At 33.4% G+C, this 16,922-nt stretch overlaps 1 protein-coding gene across 5 annotated transcripts in view; it reads left to right on the forward strand.

The window, feature by feature from the left end:
* Positions 1-16,725, forward strand: part of MYO6 (myosin VI) — a 137,027-nt gene extending 120,302 nt beyond the window's left edge. The window contains exons 29-36 of one of the 5 annotated variants that reach the window (XM_069488911.1): positions 1,649-1,675; positions 2,069-2,098; positions 4,870-4,908; positions 7,960-8,063; positions 9,045-9,176; positions 12,449-12,475; positions 14,901-15,119; positions 15,661-16,725. In XM_069488911.1, coding sequence (XP_069345012.1) covers positions 1,649-1,675; positions 2,069-2,098; positions 4,870-4,908; positions 7,960-8,063; positions 9,045-9,176; positions 12,449-12,475; positions 14,901-15,119; positions 15,661-15,860 — 778 coding nt within the window. In that variant the 3' untranslated portion in view covers positions 15,861-16,725. The remainder of the gene's footprint in view (positions 1-1,648; positions 1,676-2,068; positions 2,099-4,869; positions 4,909-7,959; positions 8,064-9,044; positions 9,177-12,448; positions 12,476-14,900; positions 15,120-15,660) is intronic. The other 4 variants (XM_069488909.1, XM_069488912.1, XM_069488913.1 and 1 more) reach the window with 4 other exon arrangements.
* The last annotated feature ends 197 nt before the right edge of the window (positions 16,726-16,922 follow it).

The following is a 16,922-nucleotide window of genomic DNA, read 5'->3' on the forward strand; positions in this document are numbered from 1 at the left end:
CTGCTATGTCTCAGAATAAATGAGTTTCCCTTTCCAAGAAAGGAGGTAAAATACATTGAAATATATTGCTGTCTCAGGTTTCCAGATTATCCCTGAATACTGCATTATTTGTATCCACAGTGGAGTATGGAGGAATATGGAAGTTCTTATTAAAAGTTGCAGGAAGGTTTAATATAACAGATTTATTTTTTAAAAATTTAGAATATAGAAACATTAGTTATTTTAATTTATTTACTTCTAAAAACAAAACTAGTTTGCGAGGTTCATTTATATGTCAGTATATCTGTTGTGCACATACTGAGAGGCACATAGGTATAATAAGCCACCATGCCTTTTTGAACTTCAGAGCACCGTTTATGACAAAATATAATTAAAGTACAACCACTGGACGGAGCTATTTTCTTGTGAGAGGCTCAAATTGCAAGGCAGTGGTTAGATTTTATTTAGTTAAAAACAAAGATGGAGGAGGAAAAGGGCATATTAAGTTGCCTTCACACTTTTTTTCGTAAGTGAATACATTGGGGAATGCTAGGGTCTCATTGTGTATGAAAGTATATCATATTGTAAATGAACTGAATAAGGCTATCCAAGCAAAAGATATTATAATAATTATTAATCTCTTGGGTTTGAGTCCAATATTTGGGCTCTTTATTAACATTTTACTGTAATTAAAATATTTTAGCCTAGCGATGGCTTTTGTAAATGCAGAGTCAGCTCAGCTTCTGTTCCGTTCCTTCCACTTGTGTTATGTCAGAATGGCTGGGAGCCTTTGTGTGTAACTGACTAGCAGCTAGATCAGGCTTTTAAAAGAACCAAGCTCTCCCCCCTGCTATCCATAATGTCTGTGAGTTGACAGAGCTGGCTTTATTATGGCTGAAGTTCATGTCTAAGGGACTCGTTAATGGAGTCATTATTGGTACTCATTGCCAAGCTTTATGTTTATGCATTTGAAATATTAAGCTATATCCAGAGCCATTCTGTGTACTTTGTACAAGATATTGAGTCATATAGGCAGACTCCTTCCTATCTTCAGAAAGGTGTGTTTCTTCCAGGGTGAGTAGTCTCCAAGAAAGAGCAGACCATTTAGGACTGTTAATGTAAATGACACGTTACCTATGATTTAAGTTAAGCAGAATTAGCTAGTAATGGGTCCACTGTTAAGTAATGAGGAGATATTCAAGCCATTAGGACTTGGAAGGCAGAGGGTTAGTTTTGGTTCTCCCATGGAACAGGCCTAGGGATGGTGTCCCCTCCTCTGGAATGCCCTTCAAATCCTTTCTGTCAGCTCTCTTCCAGGAAGCTTTCCCTGACCCTCAGGTCCTCATGAGCACCTTCCCTTCTGAACTTCGTGGTTATTTTATATTCTGTACCACAAGCATTAGCACTTTATTACGGTTGATATGCTATACTGATATTTGATGTTTGGTAGTTTACTCTTACTCTGTGGACTGTAACTAAATGTTTTTGAATGTTTATTTTACCTTTGTTAGCACTGGATTTTTCTCTATAAGAAATTTATGAGTGAGCACTCTCTAACTAAACCTGTTCTTAATATATTGCATAAAGATGTTCTTGGTTTCTATGATGTGTTAAAAAATATATGTAGATTGATTCTGCTGCAATTTATAATTTTAAGTTACTTTTTCAGCGTGGATTCCTATCCAGTGACTTCTAAGTAAGAATTATTCTCCACATATGTAGTATGTTTTAAAATACAATCTTAATCAATTACACATGTGATCCTTGATGCAGTGATGGTTTCAAATTACCTGAAATTATAAAGCAGTATCCAAATTCTATTAAAAACACACCTCACAATGTATGAATTTTCTAATCTAAATGTGATATACTTGCTCTTTAATTTTCACTGGATGCTTTTATTTTTTCTAATCATTTTTAATGAAGATTTAAAAATATATTAAAATTCTGAGTGATCTTATCTGTAGATTAAAGATGATTGAGTTTTTTTAATCAATGAATAAAGTGATTGAAACACAAGTTTGCACCATCCAGATTATCAAAGTTCAGATCACTTATGATATTAACTAAAATATATTCTTTTTCACAGAAATGATGGAACAAGACTCCAAATGACACCGTATGTCATTTCCCTTTACCTTTTTTTTTTTTAGTAGGTTGGGGGTACTTTTTGGGAGAAGTCATTTCCTCATTGGAGTACATTTCAAATTATTTTATTAAAAGAATGAAATAACACTTTTTTTCATTTCTTTTCATGCCCAGGAAAAACGTTTAATGCTGTTTGGTGCTCAGTCACAGTAGCGCATGGTGTCGTTTCCTTCTTTGTATTATGTTTGTTTAAATTATAGAACCCATTTTGTTTTCTGTGTTTTTAACTGTTTCTTACCTTACATCTTTATAGAATCAGGTGTAGAGGTATAAATAAGAATAATTAAAATATTTCGTTTTTAATATAATAGTTCATTCTATTGTATCTAAAATGGTCATAAGCTGAAGTTATATTGATAATGTTAATTTTGGTGCTAATGTATCTTTTTTTGGAAACCTCCCCACATAGAGAGAATCCAAGTAACATTTGGAATATAAATTAAATATATTTTGTATATATTTTATATATGCTGTGTGTGTATATATAAATTTTGGAACGCATATAAAATCTGAATTTTGACAGCTTTAAAGACTCCACCCGTAACCTTTATAGTGATGGTTCTCAACTCTATCAGACTCTAATACCAATACCAATAACAACTGTTTTATAAATGATACAACCTACATGAAAGGAGAAATGATAGTCATTTATAATAAAACATATTAATTTATTTAATATGAAAGTACTTGCACATAACTACAGTAGAAATAATCAAGTAATCAGATATTTTTACTGATATTTAGAATCACCATGAATGCTGGCTACACTACAAATGCAAATTGATATAGGAATGTTGTGTTGGGCACTCAAATGCCATGAACTTGTAAACAATCCTTTGTCAAGTTCTGAACAGAGCTAACTACAGTCTCCTCTCAATTACACAATATTTGCATCCCTAGAAAAAAATTGTGAATATTAAAACCATGCAAAAATATGTTGTTTGCATGTAAAACTTTCCTTACATGTAAAATATGTATTTGTGTATGTGTTTCACCTCTGTATGTCTGATGGACATGTTAAAGTTACACAGGGCATGGGACAGTTACTTCTTCCTTGTGCAGTGCATTTGGCATTCCTGACCTTGTACCTCAACAAATACCAGGAGTGCACTACCACAACATCACTGTTACCATAGTGCCACCAAAAATTTTGCAGATACCTGTGAGCCAGGCACTGTTGCCCTCCATTATTAGATAGCTGCTTTGTAGTTAGCATTTGAGCTTGAATTAAATGAGCATCACAACCAATGTCTAAGGTGAAGTTGTGAATATTTACATATAGTTTGATAAAATCAGAAAAAAAGCACCTGGCTGCAGGAACCATTACTATCTGGTGAATTTGGTGTGTATTTGGTGTAGGCCAGGCATGTCTTGGTGTAGGGTCAGGTAGGATAATGAATCAGTAGGGACTGCCATCCATTGTAGTGTCAAGGCATACAGAGAAGTCTCTGTGTGATCAGCAGACCAAGTGGTAATGAGCTTTGAAAGGCCATGAAATTCCTTGATTGAAACCTGCTGTGGGAAAAGAAATGGAGGAAGCATTAGGAGAAAGAGATGGTAAAAACAGAGAGATGCTCTTGAATACTGAGACAGAAACCATGAGATGGGATGATAATAGAATTAAAAATACTTGTCAAAATCATGCTGAATTTGAAAGTTAAAAAATTCTGAGAAACTACTAGCATAAAGAGATGAGTGTATTGCTGAAAATATAATTTTTATTAGATTATATTGGTATATTTTATTTTATGTTTGCTGTCCTCCATTGTCAATTTTGAAAGATTACTTTTTCGCTGACTGTGCTTGCTGGGACAGACCTCCACCAGTGCATAATTGTAGCCAGTGTTTATCACAAGGAAAGAGGAATACAGGAGTCCTCCTCTCCTTTAGTCAGAGTCCCAGCTCTCGGCAGGCATCCAGGAAATTGTGCCTTCTTTTCTTATGATTTTTTACTGATTTGTAAGGTTTTCAAATTATCAGAGTCTTATGAGTAGAATGAATGAGAAAGTAATTATGAAAGAAAAGAACAGGGAAATAAAATAATGAAGTTAACGAAGTGTTGATGAACACAATGAAACTTCATTCCATTCTACAGAATTAAACAAATATTAAGAAAAGTTACTCTCTTTTGGGCACTAAAAGAAGAAAGTTTTTGCCTTTGGGAAATGTTTATCCTTAGAAGGTCAGAATGCTTCAGATCTTTCACTTAATAAGAACTTGTATTGATATTCTCTTCTTTAAAAGAGCATGATTTGGTTTAGAATTTTAGAGCTTTGAATACATCAGATTATTTTTAAAACTCTGACACTATAAAATATATCAGCTTAGTTTACCACCATTCTTTGTCTAATTAATATTTACTAAGCAACTCTGGAGCAAAAATCCTCATATAGCATCTAAATCCTGCCAAGTTTCCTGTATGCGTTTAGAACATGCTATTTGTATTCTGTACATAAAAAATACCACAGAAGCATGGCTTTCATGAGACTTTATCTAAAAGTTGCTACTACAAAAATGGAGATGTGTTTAAATAACTGTAACTGGATTTAAACAAAAATTTTGCTGTGTTTTATGGCTAGATTTGGTGAAAAGTATATATAGAGGTTTACAAAGTAAAATAAATGTGAATGGTTAATAAATCAATCACATTGAAAATATTAATTTTAATTATACTTTTAGATCTTATAAGTAATTTATATAGTATGTCTTTTATGTAACCATATTATATTATTTTTCTTATAGGGAACAAATGGCCCAGGAAATGTCAGAAATTTTGAGTAGGTTAGTGCAGTGTAATTTGGAGAAATGAGTGTTCACATCAAAATCATATTTTTAAATTACTTTTGATTATTTGGACCAGAACCTGCTACATGAGTAGCCCGCTCTTTTCATGTAAATTTTCTGTGCAAGATATATCACTTCTCCCTTACCCGACCCAATACAGAAAAAGGTAAAAAGCAATATTTCTCTAAATTGGTATTTTTCACTGGGGAGACCATTGGCAGTTTGGATGGCACAATTCCTTGTTGGTGGTACTGTCCTTATCTCTGGCCTCCACCAACTCAGTCTCAGTAGGGGGATCCTTCCCCTTATCATCGTGACAGACTATGGTGCCGCCCCTAGATTGGGAACCACTGTGCCTAGCTGAAGGGGAAGTAGCGGAAGAGCGTGGCTCCTGAGGGGCTCCGAACCATGGCGCATCTCTCAAAAACCATAGATATATTCTTTGAGCCACAAAAGAATATATCTTCCCGGCAGGATCTGGTCCATTATGAGTTGATAGGAATCTAACATGTTAATTCTCATTTTTGAAGTTACAAAGTTAATTAAAAGTGTTAATATATTTTTAAAAATCAAGTCAGTTTTGCTACTACCTTACTGTATTATTTGCATGATTGTCTTTATAGCAAGTATAAATAATCAGTAAATTATTCCTTTATTTTACTATTTTAATAATCCAGAGGTGGGAGTGGAGAAGCATTTAAATGTATTGCATTCATGTACTACTTTGTATGCTGTGGTTTTTTTTTTTAGCAGATGTATTATTGTTTGAGGTAATATGAATGAAAAGTTAGTGCTATTAAGACCATATTTTAAGCAATAATCATTTGAACTTAATGTTATTTTTTCAAAAGTATCAAAACACACCTTATGTGTATTCTAACACCTTAGGTACATTTTTACAATCTATAAGACTGTAAATTTACTTTCTCTTTAAAAAGAAAAGAAAGCAACAGCAACAAAATACATAATCATTTTCAGCTGCCCTCCTAGAAAAGACTCCTGGAAGAGCTGGAAAGAAAAAAAAATAATTTTCTTTTTTGTTGTTGTTGTTTACTGAATGGTGGTTTAGGGATGTAGAAAAGAAAAAAAATATTTGAATAAATGTTAAAGCATAATTTTTTTGTTAAGGACAATAGACCTTGCTGACACACAGCTGTCTCTTTTTGAGCAAAGCAGTTAAGAACAAAAAGCTACATGGAAAATTGCCACACAGCTTATGAAAAGTATAGATTCTACAACAAACCTAAAACAGATTTTATTTATTTTTTTTTCTGTTTAAAATTCAGTATTTTTTTTTTTATTTCATCTTATTGTTATGGGGGATACAGAATTGCAGGTTACATACGTTGCCCATGTACCACCTTTCCCCCCAAGTCAGAGCTCCAGGCGTGTCCGTTCCCCAGGTCTAAAACAGATTTTAAATCATAAAAATACAGGAAAGACTAAATGGGCACACATTATTCTTTAGCCAGTCTTATATGTAACTAACAATCACCATGTCAAACAATTTTAAGTATGTAGGGTGAAGTGGACTATTTTTTATTCTCTAAAATGAAAGCATATATAGGCCCTTTTAAAAAGGCAAGGTACCTTATTTCATTGTTAAGCTTCATATTGAAAGAATAATTTCCTTTATTTCAAGAAGAAGGTAACACTTTCAAACGTCATTTTTCAGTAACATCAGTCTTACTTACTGAGTGTCTGTGTGTCTTGACTGCTTGCCAGGATTGCCGTTATCTTTCAAAATGTAAAATGATGAGAAAGTATGTGCTTATTTTGGGTACTATATCTTGATCATCCCTCTGTCAGAGGAAATATGTTCCAAGTAGTAGATGATAAAGGTGAATTTTCTTCTGTGATACCTGAGAAACAGTATTTTAGTTCTTTAATATTTAGTTATTTTAGTATCTGTGCCACCTTCTTTACATGTCTTGAAATGTGATGTTTAAACTCCCTTTGTTACATCGAGCTTAAAAGTCTTACAGCTTATTCTGAGAGTCCACTATGTGCTAGTGCAATTTTTTGCTGAAAAATAGCATTCATTATTACAGAAAATAAATTGTTCCAATATTTTCTGATCAATGATCTCAAATTATGTGCATAAACACAAGTCTTAAGCCCTGAGTAGCACTATTTTGAAAAAGCTGAATTTATCCCATTTTATTGAGTACTTTAGATCTTTTTTCCCCGTTTCCCATACAATATTCCTACTAAATTGGGCATGATACAACAGTTATACCCATTGACATCTCTGTTGTCTACCTCATGAGCTAAAACCTCTTCCTATAATTTGCTAGGAGTCATATTATTACTCATTAAATACAAGAGTGTGGTTTTGTCTGCTTATAGAGCTTTTCTAGGTGTTCTTATAACAGTGAAGCCTAAAAAGTCAGAAGTTTTCCAGGCTCCCCCAGTTCTTTTAGCCAACTTTAATGACTGTAATGCAGTGGGTTGCAGTTTGGCCATTCACCTATGTACCCTGTAAATACCCCGATGCCCAGGGAGATTCAGAGAAAATGGGTGGGAATGGAGTTTGGCCATCTGTAGCTTTCAATGGTCTCTGCAGGTGATTGTATTGCATGGCCTAATGGCTCCGAAACCAACCATTAATGTGCTTCTAATGATCTTTTAAGTATGTTGAGGATTTCTTTTTTGATTTTGAGGAATATATATGTGTATTTTTTAACTTCAGATGGTCATATATCTATTAGTAAGAACATTTAAACTGAAGTCCATGGTTCTAGAATATTGGAATCAAAAGTTCTAATTTAAAATCTAATACGGCTATCCATGGTTTTAGAATATTAGAATCAAATGTTCTAATTTAAAATCTAGTATGACTATCAAGTGGCATGCTGGAAAATTTTAATTTACTTGACCATCTTTTAGTACACTATTCTTAATCTCATCTGCCAACGATACAAAAATTATGTTTTTCTAGTAGTTGTTTCCAGTTCTCAACTTATACATACTTTCTTGTCTCTCTTTAGTCAATGTTTCTTTCATGTTTCTCATATTTAAATAAGCAAAAATATATCATAATTACAGAGGTCCTGCTGTACAAGCTACCAAAGCAGCTGCTGGTACCAAGAAACATGATCTCAGTAAGTGGAAATATGCAGAACTACGTGATACCATCAATACTTCTTGTGGTAAGTGTATGTAAAGGATGAAAAATAGGAAGGGTCCCTAGTGATAGGTAATCAAATAAATACCTAGATTGGGGCGGGAGATATATACATATATATCTAGAGAGATTGCACTCATGCTCATGAGCATGCCATGTGAATTAGCTTTTGCTAGTCTCTCTGTTACTCTCCACTTGCTGTGAAGACCTAATTTATTCACAAAGCTAAAAAAAAGACATTATTAAATTAAATCCATTTTGCCTATTCTTGCTCAGTGAGAGGAAGAGCAAAGACAAATTATGGTTTGGGCTGTATGAATGACTGGACCTTCTAATGTTACTCATAATAGTTAAATATCTATATATCTGAATCTTTAGGTTCACGAATGCAAAGTAACAAAAGCAGGTTTTTCTTTTTAAAGCTATTTTTCTTCCAACAGAACAGTTAAAGTAAAATACTATATCCAAAGGATCCCACATAGTTATGTTCTTGTTTAAATCACAGTGTTTGAATTCTAGACACTATGACTAGGAACAAAAGCATCATAGTTGTACAGAATTCTCATTATGTTCTTTTCCTCCATACAGAGTTTATCTGTATAACCATAAACATTAAAAAAATGTTGCATATCAATCTGCTTGTATTTGAATACAATGACTTTTTTTTTCCTATTGTCAAGGCTTGTGGCCTTGGACAAGTGACTTAACCTCTCTGATTCAGTTTCTTCATGTATAAAAGACCTGTTTTAGTCCAGAGTTCTTGTGCAGATATAAGATAATAATAGTGTATAAGAAAATGCTCTCTAAATATAAAAGATAATATAAAATGCTCATCTTTATGAATAATTAGCTTATTTTTGATTTTGTACTATTAATTTAAAAATGAAAAAATATAAATACGTGTTTATGCCACAGAATAGTTATATAATTATGTTAGATGAATAAATTAGGATGTTAATTCTTTTTTTTTTTTTTTTTTTTTTGGCTCTTTCTATGTAATCAATAGATATTGAGCTCCTGGCAGCTTGCAGAGAAGAATTTCATAGAAGACTAAAAGTGTATCATGCTTGGAAATCCAAGAACAAGAAGAGAAATACTGAAACAGAGCAACGTGCTCCAAAGTCTGTTACTGATTATGGTAAAAACAAATCTGTACTTTTGAATGTTCCAAAGTGTGTGTATATAAATGCATGTAGCTATACATAAGGCATTTGGGTAAAACATCCAATATAAATTTTCTCTTAGTGTAGAACTGTGATCCTTTGAACCAAATATAGCCACAATGGCCTGTCTTTTCCAGGATTATTTCTATTATGTCTTTAAAGTCATATTTGTTCAGCTATATTGAATTTGCTTCTTAAAATGAGTTATAGTAACAACAGTTTTCTTGTCTATACTGGAGATTGTGCATACATAGTTTTCCCACATGTATATCAAGATTACATGTGAAAATGTAAAGATTACCGTGAATCTTATACTGTACATGTGAAATGAGTTTTACATATGAAAATGAGTATGTTTATACTTGCTAGAAGGATCATGTTTAATTTTTATTCTTAATTTTTTTTATTTTTAATTTAATGTAGCTCAATTTTTAGGGATATTTCTCTAAAATACCCAATATTGTTATCCTTTTTATATGTAGGCATAAGTACTCTCTTGTTTTTCCCAGAATATGACTGTAGCCTGGAAAAAGAAAGGAATTGGTTCGTGTATTGTCCATTAACACTTTAATTCCTTTGTTTAAAGAAGAATATTTACTGCAAACATTATTTTATAACACTGGAAATCTAAGAGTGAAAAATATTACCTTGGTTCAGACCAGAGTTTTGCCTAGATCAAAACTGGATTTTTTCACTGGGATCCTAAAAATGGATTTTGTTACTTTGTTGTGCAAAAGGCCAAATTGTATACTTGAAATTGGAAAACAGAGTAGGATAGATATAGCCTAGTTAAAAGCACACATGAGGTTTAATATTAACTTAAAATTCCTGTAATATGTGAGTTGTAATTTCAATCTTTAAAGCAATATGTGGAATTTCATTTGTTCTACTTGCTGCTTTTAAACTGGCACAATTTATTAGCTTAATTCTGGTTAATGTCTAAGTGACAGCAGATATTTAATGTCTTTTTTCTTAAGGAGTATATTCCTAACACTATGGTGTAGTTTAGCAATGCATGATCCCAGTTGACTTAGAAAATGAGCCCTTGGTTATATTTTGCTTCCCTCACCACCTTCCGAGTAAATGAAAGCGATGTTTAAGTAAAGTCAATTTAATGGTAGAATTTTAGTGTTTCTGAGTTGTGGCAAAGAGTAGATTGAGCGAGGGCAATATTGTTATTAATAAGGGAGATACTAGTGCCAGAGATTGTCTAAGGGCTGTTATCAGTCAGAATATAACACTATGAAGGGCAGTGAGAGGTCACTTGTAACTAGGAAATGGCAGATGGAAGCCCCACTAAACATTGTGGTACCACTCTCTTCTCCAGTTTAAAACTTTTTTTCTTTGATTTAAAAATGACAGGATGATGGCCGGGCGTGGTGGCTCACGCCTGTAATGCTAGCACTCTGGGAGGCCAAGGTGGGCGGATCGTTTGAGCTCAGGAGTTCGAGACCAGCCTGAGCAAGAGCGAGACCCCATCTCTACTAAAAATAGAAAAAAATTATATAGACAGCTAAAAATATATATAGACAAAATTAGCCGGGCATGGTGGCACATGCCTGTAGTCCCAGCTACTCGGGAGGCTGAGACAGGAGGATCCCTTGAGCTCAGGAGTTTGAGGTTGCTGTGAGCTAGGCTGACGCCACGGCACTCACTCTAGCCTGGGCAACAGAGTGAGACTCTGTCTCAAAAAAAAAAAAAAAAAAATGACAGGATGATTACATTACCTATTCACTGTATGCTAAGTTTGTGACCACAGGTTACCTTTGTTCTGTAAAAAATGGCAATGAACTGTTCTTTTTAGTTGTAATACATTTTGCTATAAATATTCCAGTCACTACCTTTAGCTTAACAGACTTTTATTATGTGTATTTCAAAACTTATATATCTGAATGATTGCACTTCTCAAAACAAAAAGAAATTAATGTTGTAATATTTGGCACACACATTTACATGAATGTATAAATATTTCTTGTATTTTTAAACCACACTTTGATACCTTACTCATCTCCTCTAGCTTTGCCCAAAAGGGTGCAAATAATGCATGGCTCGCCTTACTGGTTCAAGTGCTGTTTCCATTCATAACATAGTATTTGAGAGGACAAAAGAGTAGCTTAGGAAAATTTCCTAAGAGTCCTAATCAGGTATATTAACACATATTTAGGAATTTTATGTGAACACAATCCACATATATTTAGCCTTTGGGGAATTTGATTATGAGCCATTTTCTGGATGAAATGTAACTTCTGCCCTTAAAAGTACTTATCTTGATTTTCTTTTTATTTTTTTCTCATATAAAATTCATTCTTACACAGGAGCATAGCTAAAAGGAAAGGTGAAGGGCACCAAGATGCCTAACAGCTCAGTTGAGAGAATTCTGTACTTAGATGGTTTCCTAATGGGGCAGCTAAATTTTCAGCCTTTAAAAAGATCTGCTGTATACTCTGATATTTAGAAGGATTAGAATTCATTAAGGGAAAATGATGCCAACTTATGATTAACAAAAATGTAACTTGATACTGTTGACTTAAAGGGTAATACATTGACAAAAAATAGTGAATTTTTATGATAGTGAGTAAGGAGCATCAGACCCTTTTCCTGGTGATGAGCATGCTCTCATCTCATTTGCTACAGAAAGATTTTTCAGAAATAATTTTTGGGTCAGTGGCAAATTACCCAGTAAATATTTATAATATCAATTGCTTCAAACAATGATTTTAGAGGACAGTTTCATTTTATAGTTCCTAAAATAAAAATGACATGGGCTTAAAATTTAAACAGTTTGAGAAAAGTAAAATATACTGAGTATATGAAAAAATAGCAATGCTTTTTTTCCTCCTCTAATGCATATAATTTTCTGATTAATTTATTAGTTATTCTGTGTTTTCCTGGGAAAATTCTAGTAATGTGTAAAAGGTGCCATAATATATATTACGTCATCATGTTAGGTTTTTGTTTGGAAATTACTGTGTCCCAAAATTACAAATTAAGTATAATTATTAAATTTTGGTCCTCTTCGTATATGCCTCAATCAGAATTTCCTAAAACATAATCAAAATAGCTGTTTTTTAAAAAAAATCAGAAATCAGCACTTATAGGTAATTCTGAGAGGATTTGGCTTGTAGATGGGGTATTTACTTGTTAGTCACCACCTCAATTGATGGGAAGGCTTTAAAAATTAGAAAAATGCTCATTTAACAGTTTTGGCATTTTTATCTTTTCTTCAATATAAAATATTTGTTCACAGATTTTGCACCATTTTTGAACAATTCACGTAAGTCAATGGGTGGTAACTCATAAGCTAACTGGAAAATGGGTTAAAGTACTTTATAAAGCACTAACTTATATTAAATATAGTTTTGTTACAATTTTGAGTAGAATTTTAGCACATTAAAGTTGGCATATTTGTACTAAGATTTTAATCTGAGATGATGCTTTTATTTGGATCACTCCAAAATACATATGCAAAACAAAATCTAATTAATGTTTTTTTAATAAAATTACTTCCATTTAAAAAAATAACTAGTATTTTAAACTGGGAGTATATGCAATTTATTGTAGCAAAACTATCTTAAAATAACAGCTGATCTTTTAGAATAAAGACTAACTTTTAGGTGCTGGTTTCAAACACTGTGATGGTATCTGCATTTCTGTCTGAAGAGGTTTGAGTTTTGATAATGTGCACAGGTTTAATAATGATACCTTCCAATAGGAAGAAGAGATTATTCTGTTACTTTTGTAGCTTTCTATGATATATATTCTTTGATAATTTAAAAGCTTTTGGTCACCTCAGTGTATAGTAAATCTCTTCTAGAATCAGCTGAACAATATGATTCAGATATAATGTCATATTCATTTGTCAACTAGTTGGGCCTGAGTTTTTAAGTGCTTCTTATACTTTATAGAGCTCCATTTGAAACTTAGTTTATACTTTTGAAGATAATGCAATTGGATATGAAATAAAGTTGTTTAGAAGATGAGTTTCAAGCTTTTTAATGTCTATATCTTTGCACTTTTCCAGATAGATAATAGTTTCCAGCCCTCCCCAACAAAATTTCAGTTCTCCCAGAGCAGGAAAAGCTATCAAAAACTTTCTGTTCAGTTTTTTAATTTTATACAATATATTAAGTTACAGAAGACTATTTTTTAAAAGAATAAAGTAGGTTGATTAATGTATGACTGTCAGTATCATAGTAAATTTCCTATCAACTGGACATTAAATTGCAATTTACTACTTAAGATGGAGAGAAGGTTTTTTTTTTCTCCCCTTTTTAAATATTTTAGTTTTGAGTCAGTGTATTTTCCACAAAGTAGGTAACTTTTAAAACTTAAAGTGGAAACACTGAACTGTAAGTTGCTTTGGGGGAACAGGAACAAAAGAAAAAATAAGCACATCTCTCTTATGCTAAAGATGATGCAGCTTTTAAAGTCACTAACAAAACTGGGCTTCTCATTCTTTCATAGGCATATATAGCTTTGCTAAATACATTTTGCTTTCTTTGTTTTACAAATAAATATATTCACCTTCTGTAAAGCCTTTGCTACTTCTTGGTGTAAAAAATAGAATAAGAGTATTTTCATCCTTTCAGTATTTGCAAATTCTTACAAAGCCATGTGGCTGTTCTTGACTTTTATATCATATATATATATATATATATATATTATGTATTTTTCTTTGGCATACTTAGATTTTCACAATGAAATGCTTAATTGAGCCACAGTAAATGGTTGATCCACTTTTAAAGTTGTGAGTATAAACCATATTAAACAGGCTAACCGAAATTATTCTGCTAAAGATGTAAAGTCATTCCCCCAGGGAAATGTTTACATTTGCAGATAAAATAAAAACCTAATTGTTCAGTAATGAAAATTGAGCAAGGGAAGAAAGATTGATATGAATGCGATGCTCAGTACTGGCAGAAAAGCAAGGATTTTTCTTTTCTATTGCTGAGAAGAATCAAATGTTACATACTTCCCCCTTACTTCATTGGATTTTATTCCAAGAGAAATCTGATTTCAGAGTAAGTAAATACCTTTGAGGGAAGGTTCATGCTTACTCTTATAGGGGATTTTGAAGGGGAATCGGTAGTTTTTTCGTTTTTTTGTTTGTTTTGGTCGTGAGGTTGTATAAGTATTATTATCTGTTATCTTGGCCATTTTAAATTCCAAAATCATTTGGCAAAACAAAGTTTTGATATGGCTTCTACTTTTTGTAGAAATTATGATTAAATAGACAAATGTATTCTTCAGATTTCTAAAAATCCTATTCATTTTTTTAATTGTAAATAGTCCAATAAAAGTTATTCTGCAACCTTCATTTGAACTCTTTGGAGGAAAAATGTAAATCTAGTAAGTAATACTAGTTTGTTTTCCTGTCTCTCGAGTTTATTTTAGGTTACTGATTTCCATTTGTGGAAATCTGCTAGGGGGTTATCGCTGCTGGTGGTGGTGGCGGTGACGGTGGGCCGTGTGTGTATGCGCTTGCAACGCCAAGGAACGCCTTTAGGGAATGGCAGTTCTGGGAAATCATACTCTGAATTGTATTCATTTATAGGCAATTAATATTCATATTTTGTTTTAAATTTACTATTAGAAACCTTTCTTCTCCCTTAAAAAAAAAATGTGGTGCATTTTAGGATTAAAAGCTGTTTTCCTTTCCCTTGAGTTGCTGGTGTAACTTTCCTTGTTTTGTGTAATAGCTCAGCAGAACCCAGCAGCTCAGCTCCCTGCCAGGCAGCAGGAGATCGAAATGAACCGACAGCAGCGCTTCTTCCGCATCCCATTCATCCGCCCTGCCGACCAGTACAAAGACCCTCAGAGTAAGAAAAAAGGCTGGTGGTATGCCCACTTTGATGGGCCGTGGATTGCCCGGCAAATGGAACTCCATCCTGACAAGCCACCCATCCTTCTCGTGGCTGGTGTGTATGATTGACCTGAAAAAAAATTTCTATTAAAAAAAAGATTGTAAACCCTCTGAATCAAACATTCCAGTATATAATGTAATAATTCATTAAATTTCAGAGTTGAGGTCCGGAGTTTTGCAATTAAATCACATTTCCAGTTCGTTGAGGATTAACCCATTTATAATGTGAACCTGCTGAGATTAATTATGTCCTTGTAGAGCAAGCACACAGAAACTTGTCTGTGTCCTAAAAACCTTTTCATTGGTGTTTAATTATGTCCATTGATTTGTAGTAGCTTCAGGAAATGTGGCATTTCTATTAACCCTGACAACTTGTTTGATCAACTGCAGTGTTTATATATTTTGAAAGAGTCCTTGGTGGGGGACAAATTTAGGTTGCTTTTGGTGAATTTATTAAGCAGATTTCCCTCTTAGAGGGGGAAAATACAGTCTTAAAAAGTGCTCAGATCTGTGAGAATTGATAGGTATTTCAGGAATTGATAAGAAATGGTCCTTAAAGAGACTGTTGTTAATTTTCTGCCATCCCATGGTTGCAGGTAAGGATGACATGGAGATGTGTGAGCTAAATCTCGAGGAGACTGGCCTGACTCGGAAGCGTGGAGCCGAGATCTTGCCGAGACAGTTTGAAGAAATCTGGGAACGCTGTGGAGGCATCCAGTATCTTCAGAATGCGATTGAGAGCAGGCAGGCGCGGCCCACCTACGCAACCGCCATGCTGCAGAATCTGCTAAAGTAGATGTTGCACACCAGCCTTCGAGCTGGAAGCCCTTGCCACGGCGCTAGGTAGGGTGTGTGCCCAAAGATTTTAACCATTCCGGGATCATGTTAGAGTTACTTCTACAAAGTGACCAGATTTTGTTAATCATGGCTTTTTGTAAATTTGTTTAAGGTTAATTATGGTAGTGAATTTGGGACCTAAAACTTATTTTCCCACATCCAACTGTAACTCTGAAACTTTCATATTCGTTACACTTGGACAGATTCTGACATTTCTTATCTTTTGCCAACAGACTACCTTGTATCCATCATAATTGTCCTCTAGGAAAAGAGAATCTTTCTAAAAATTCAAAATACTTGCTTTTTAAGTATGGCATAGTACCATAAAACTGGAGTAATGAAACCTTAGTTTAAATTTCTTACAAGAATTAGGGCATTTAAAATGATTCAGGCACTGATGTTTTGTTCTGAAAAGTGGTGTACTTTCTCTACAAACTTTTGTCAGAAATTTGTAGAAATTTTCTCAGAGGTGGGAAATTCTATTTTCTTTTTCTCCTTTGCAGTGTGTCTTAGTTTGAGTGAAGCAATTCTCGCTAAGTTCTAGAATTCTAGAAAGAGCCTTAATGTATTTGATGTATTCTGTGATAAAGGAGGTACTAACAGTATCCAGCACAGATTTGTTTTCTTGCTATGAGAATATTCTTTTTATATTCCATGGACAAATAAAGGAAACTCAGGCTGTTTAAATGGCTGAAAGTTTTCAGATATGTTTTATCTCATTTAGAAAAGGAAATGAGTTTTAGGTGCACTGTGGCTTAAACTGGACTGAATTCAAATATTCTTTCAACTTCATCTCAGTTACAATTTTTGTATCAGAATCTTGTCCAAGTTGTTTAATAGGATTTAAGATATTCTGCTTCAAACATCTTTTTAAAAAATTTCTAGTGTCTTTTTTGGTCTTTGAGATTTTGGTAATTGTAGAACTGTTTCGTATGCTTTGTAATTCAAAAGCCCTTGTATTTAGCAGTTGCTTGATTCATGTAACAGATTAATTTAAAAGTTTTCTTTGTGTGCTGTTAGT

This window comes from Eulemur rufifrons, chromosome 15 (genome assembly GCF_041146395.1).
Source record: "Eulemur rufifrons isolate Redbay chromosome 15, OSU_ERuf_1, whole genome shotgun sequence".
Taxonomy (NCBI): Eukaryota; Metazoa; Chordata; class Mammalia; order Primates; family Lemuridae; genus Eulemur; species Eulemur rufifrons.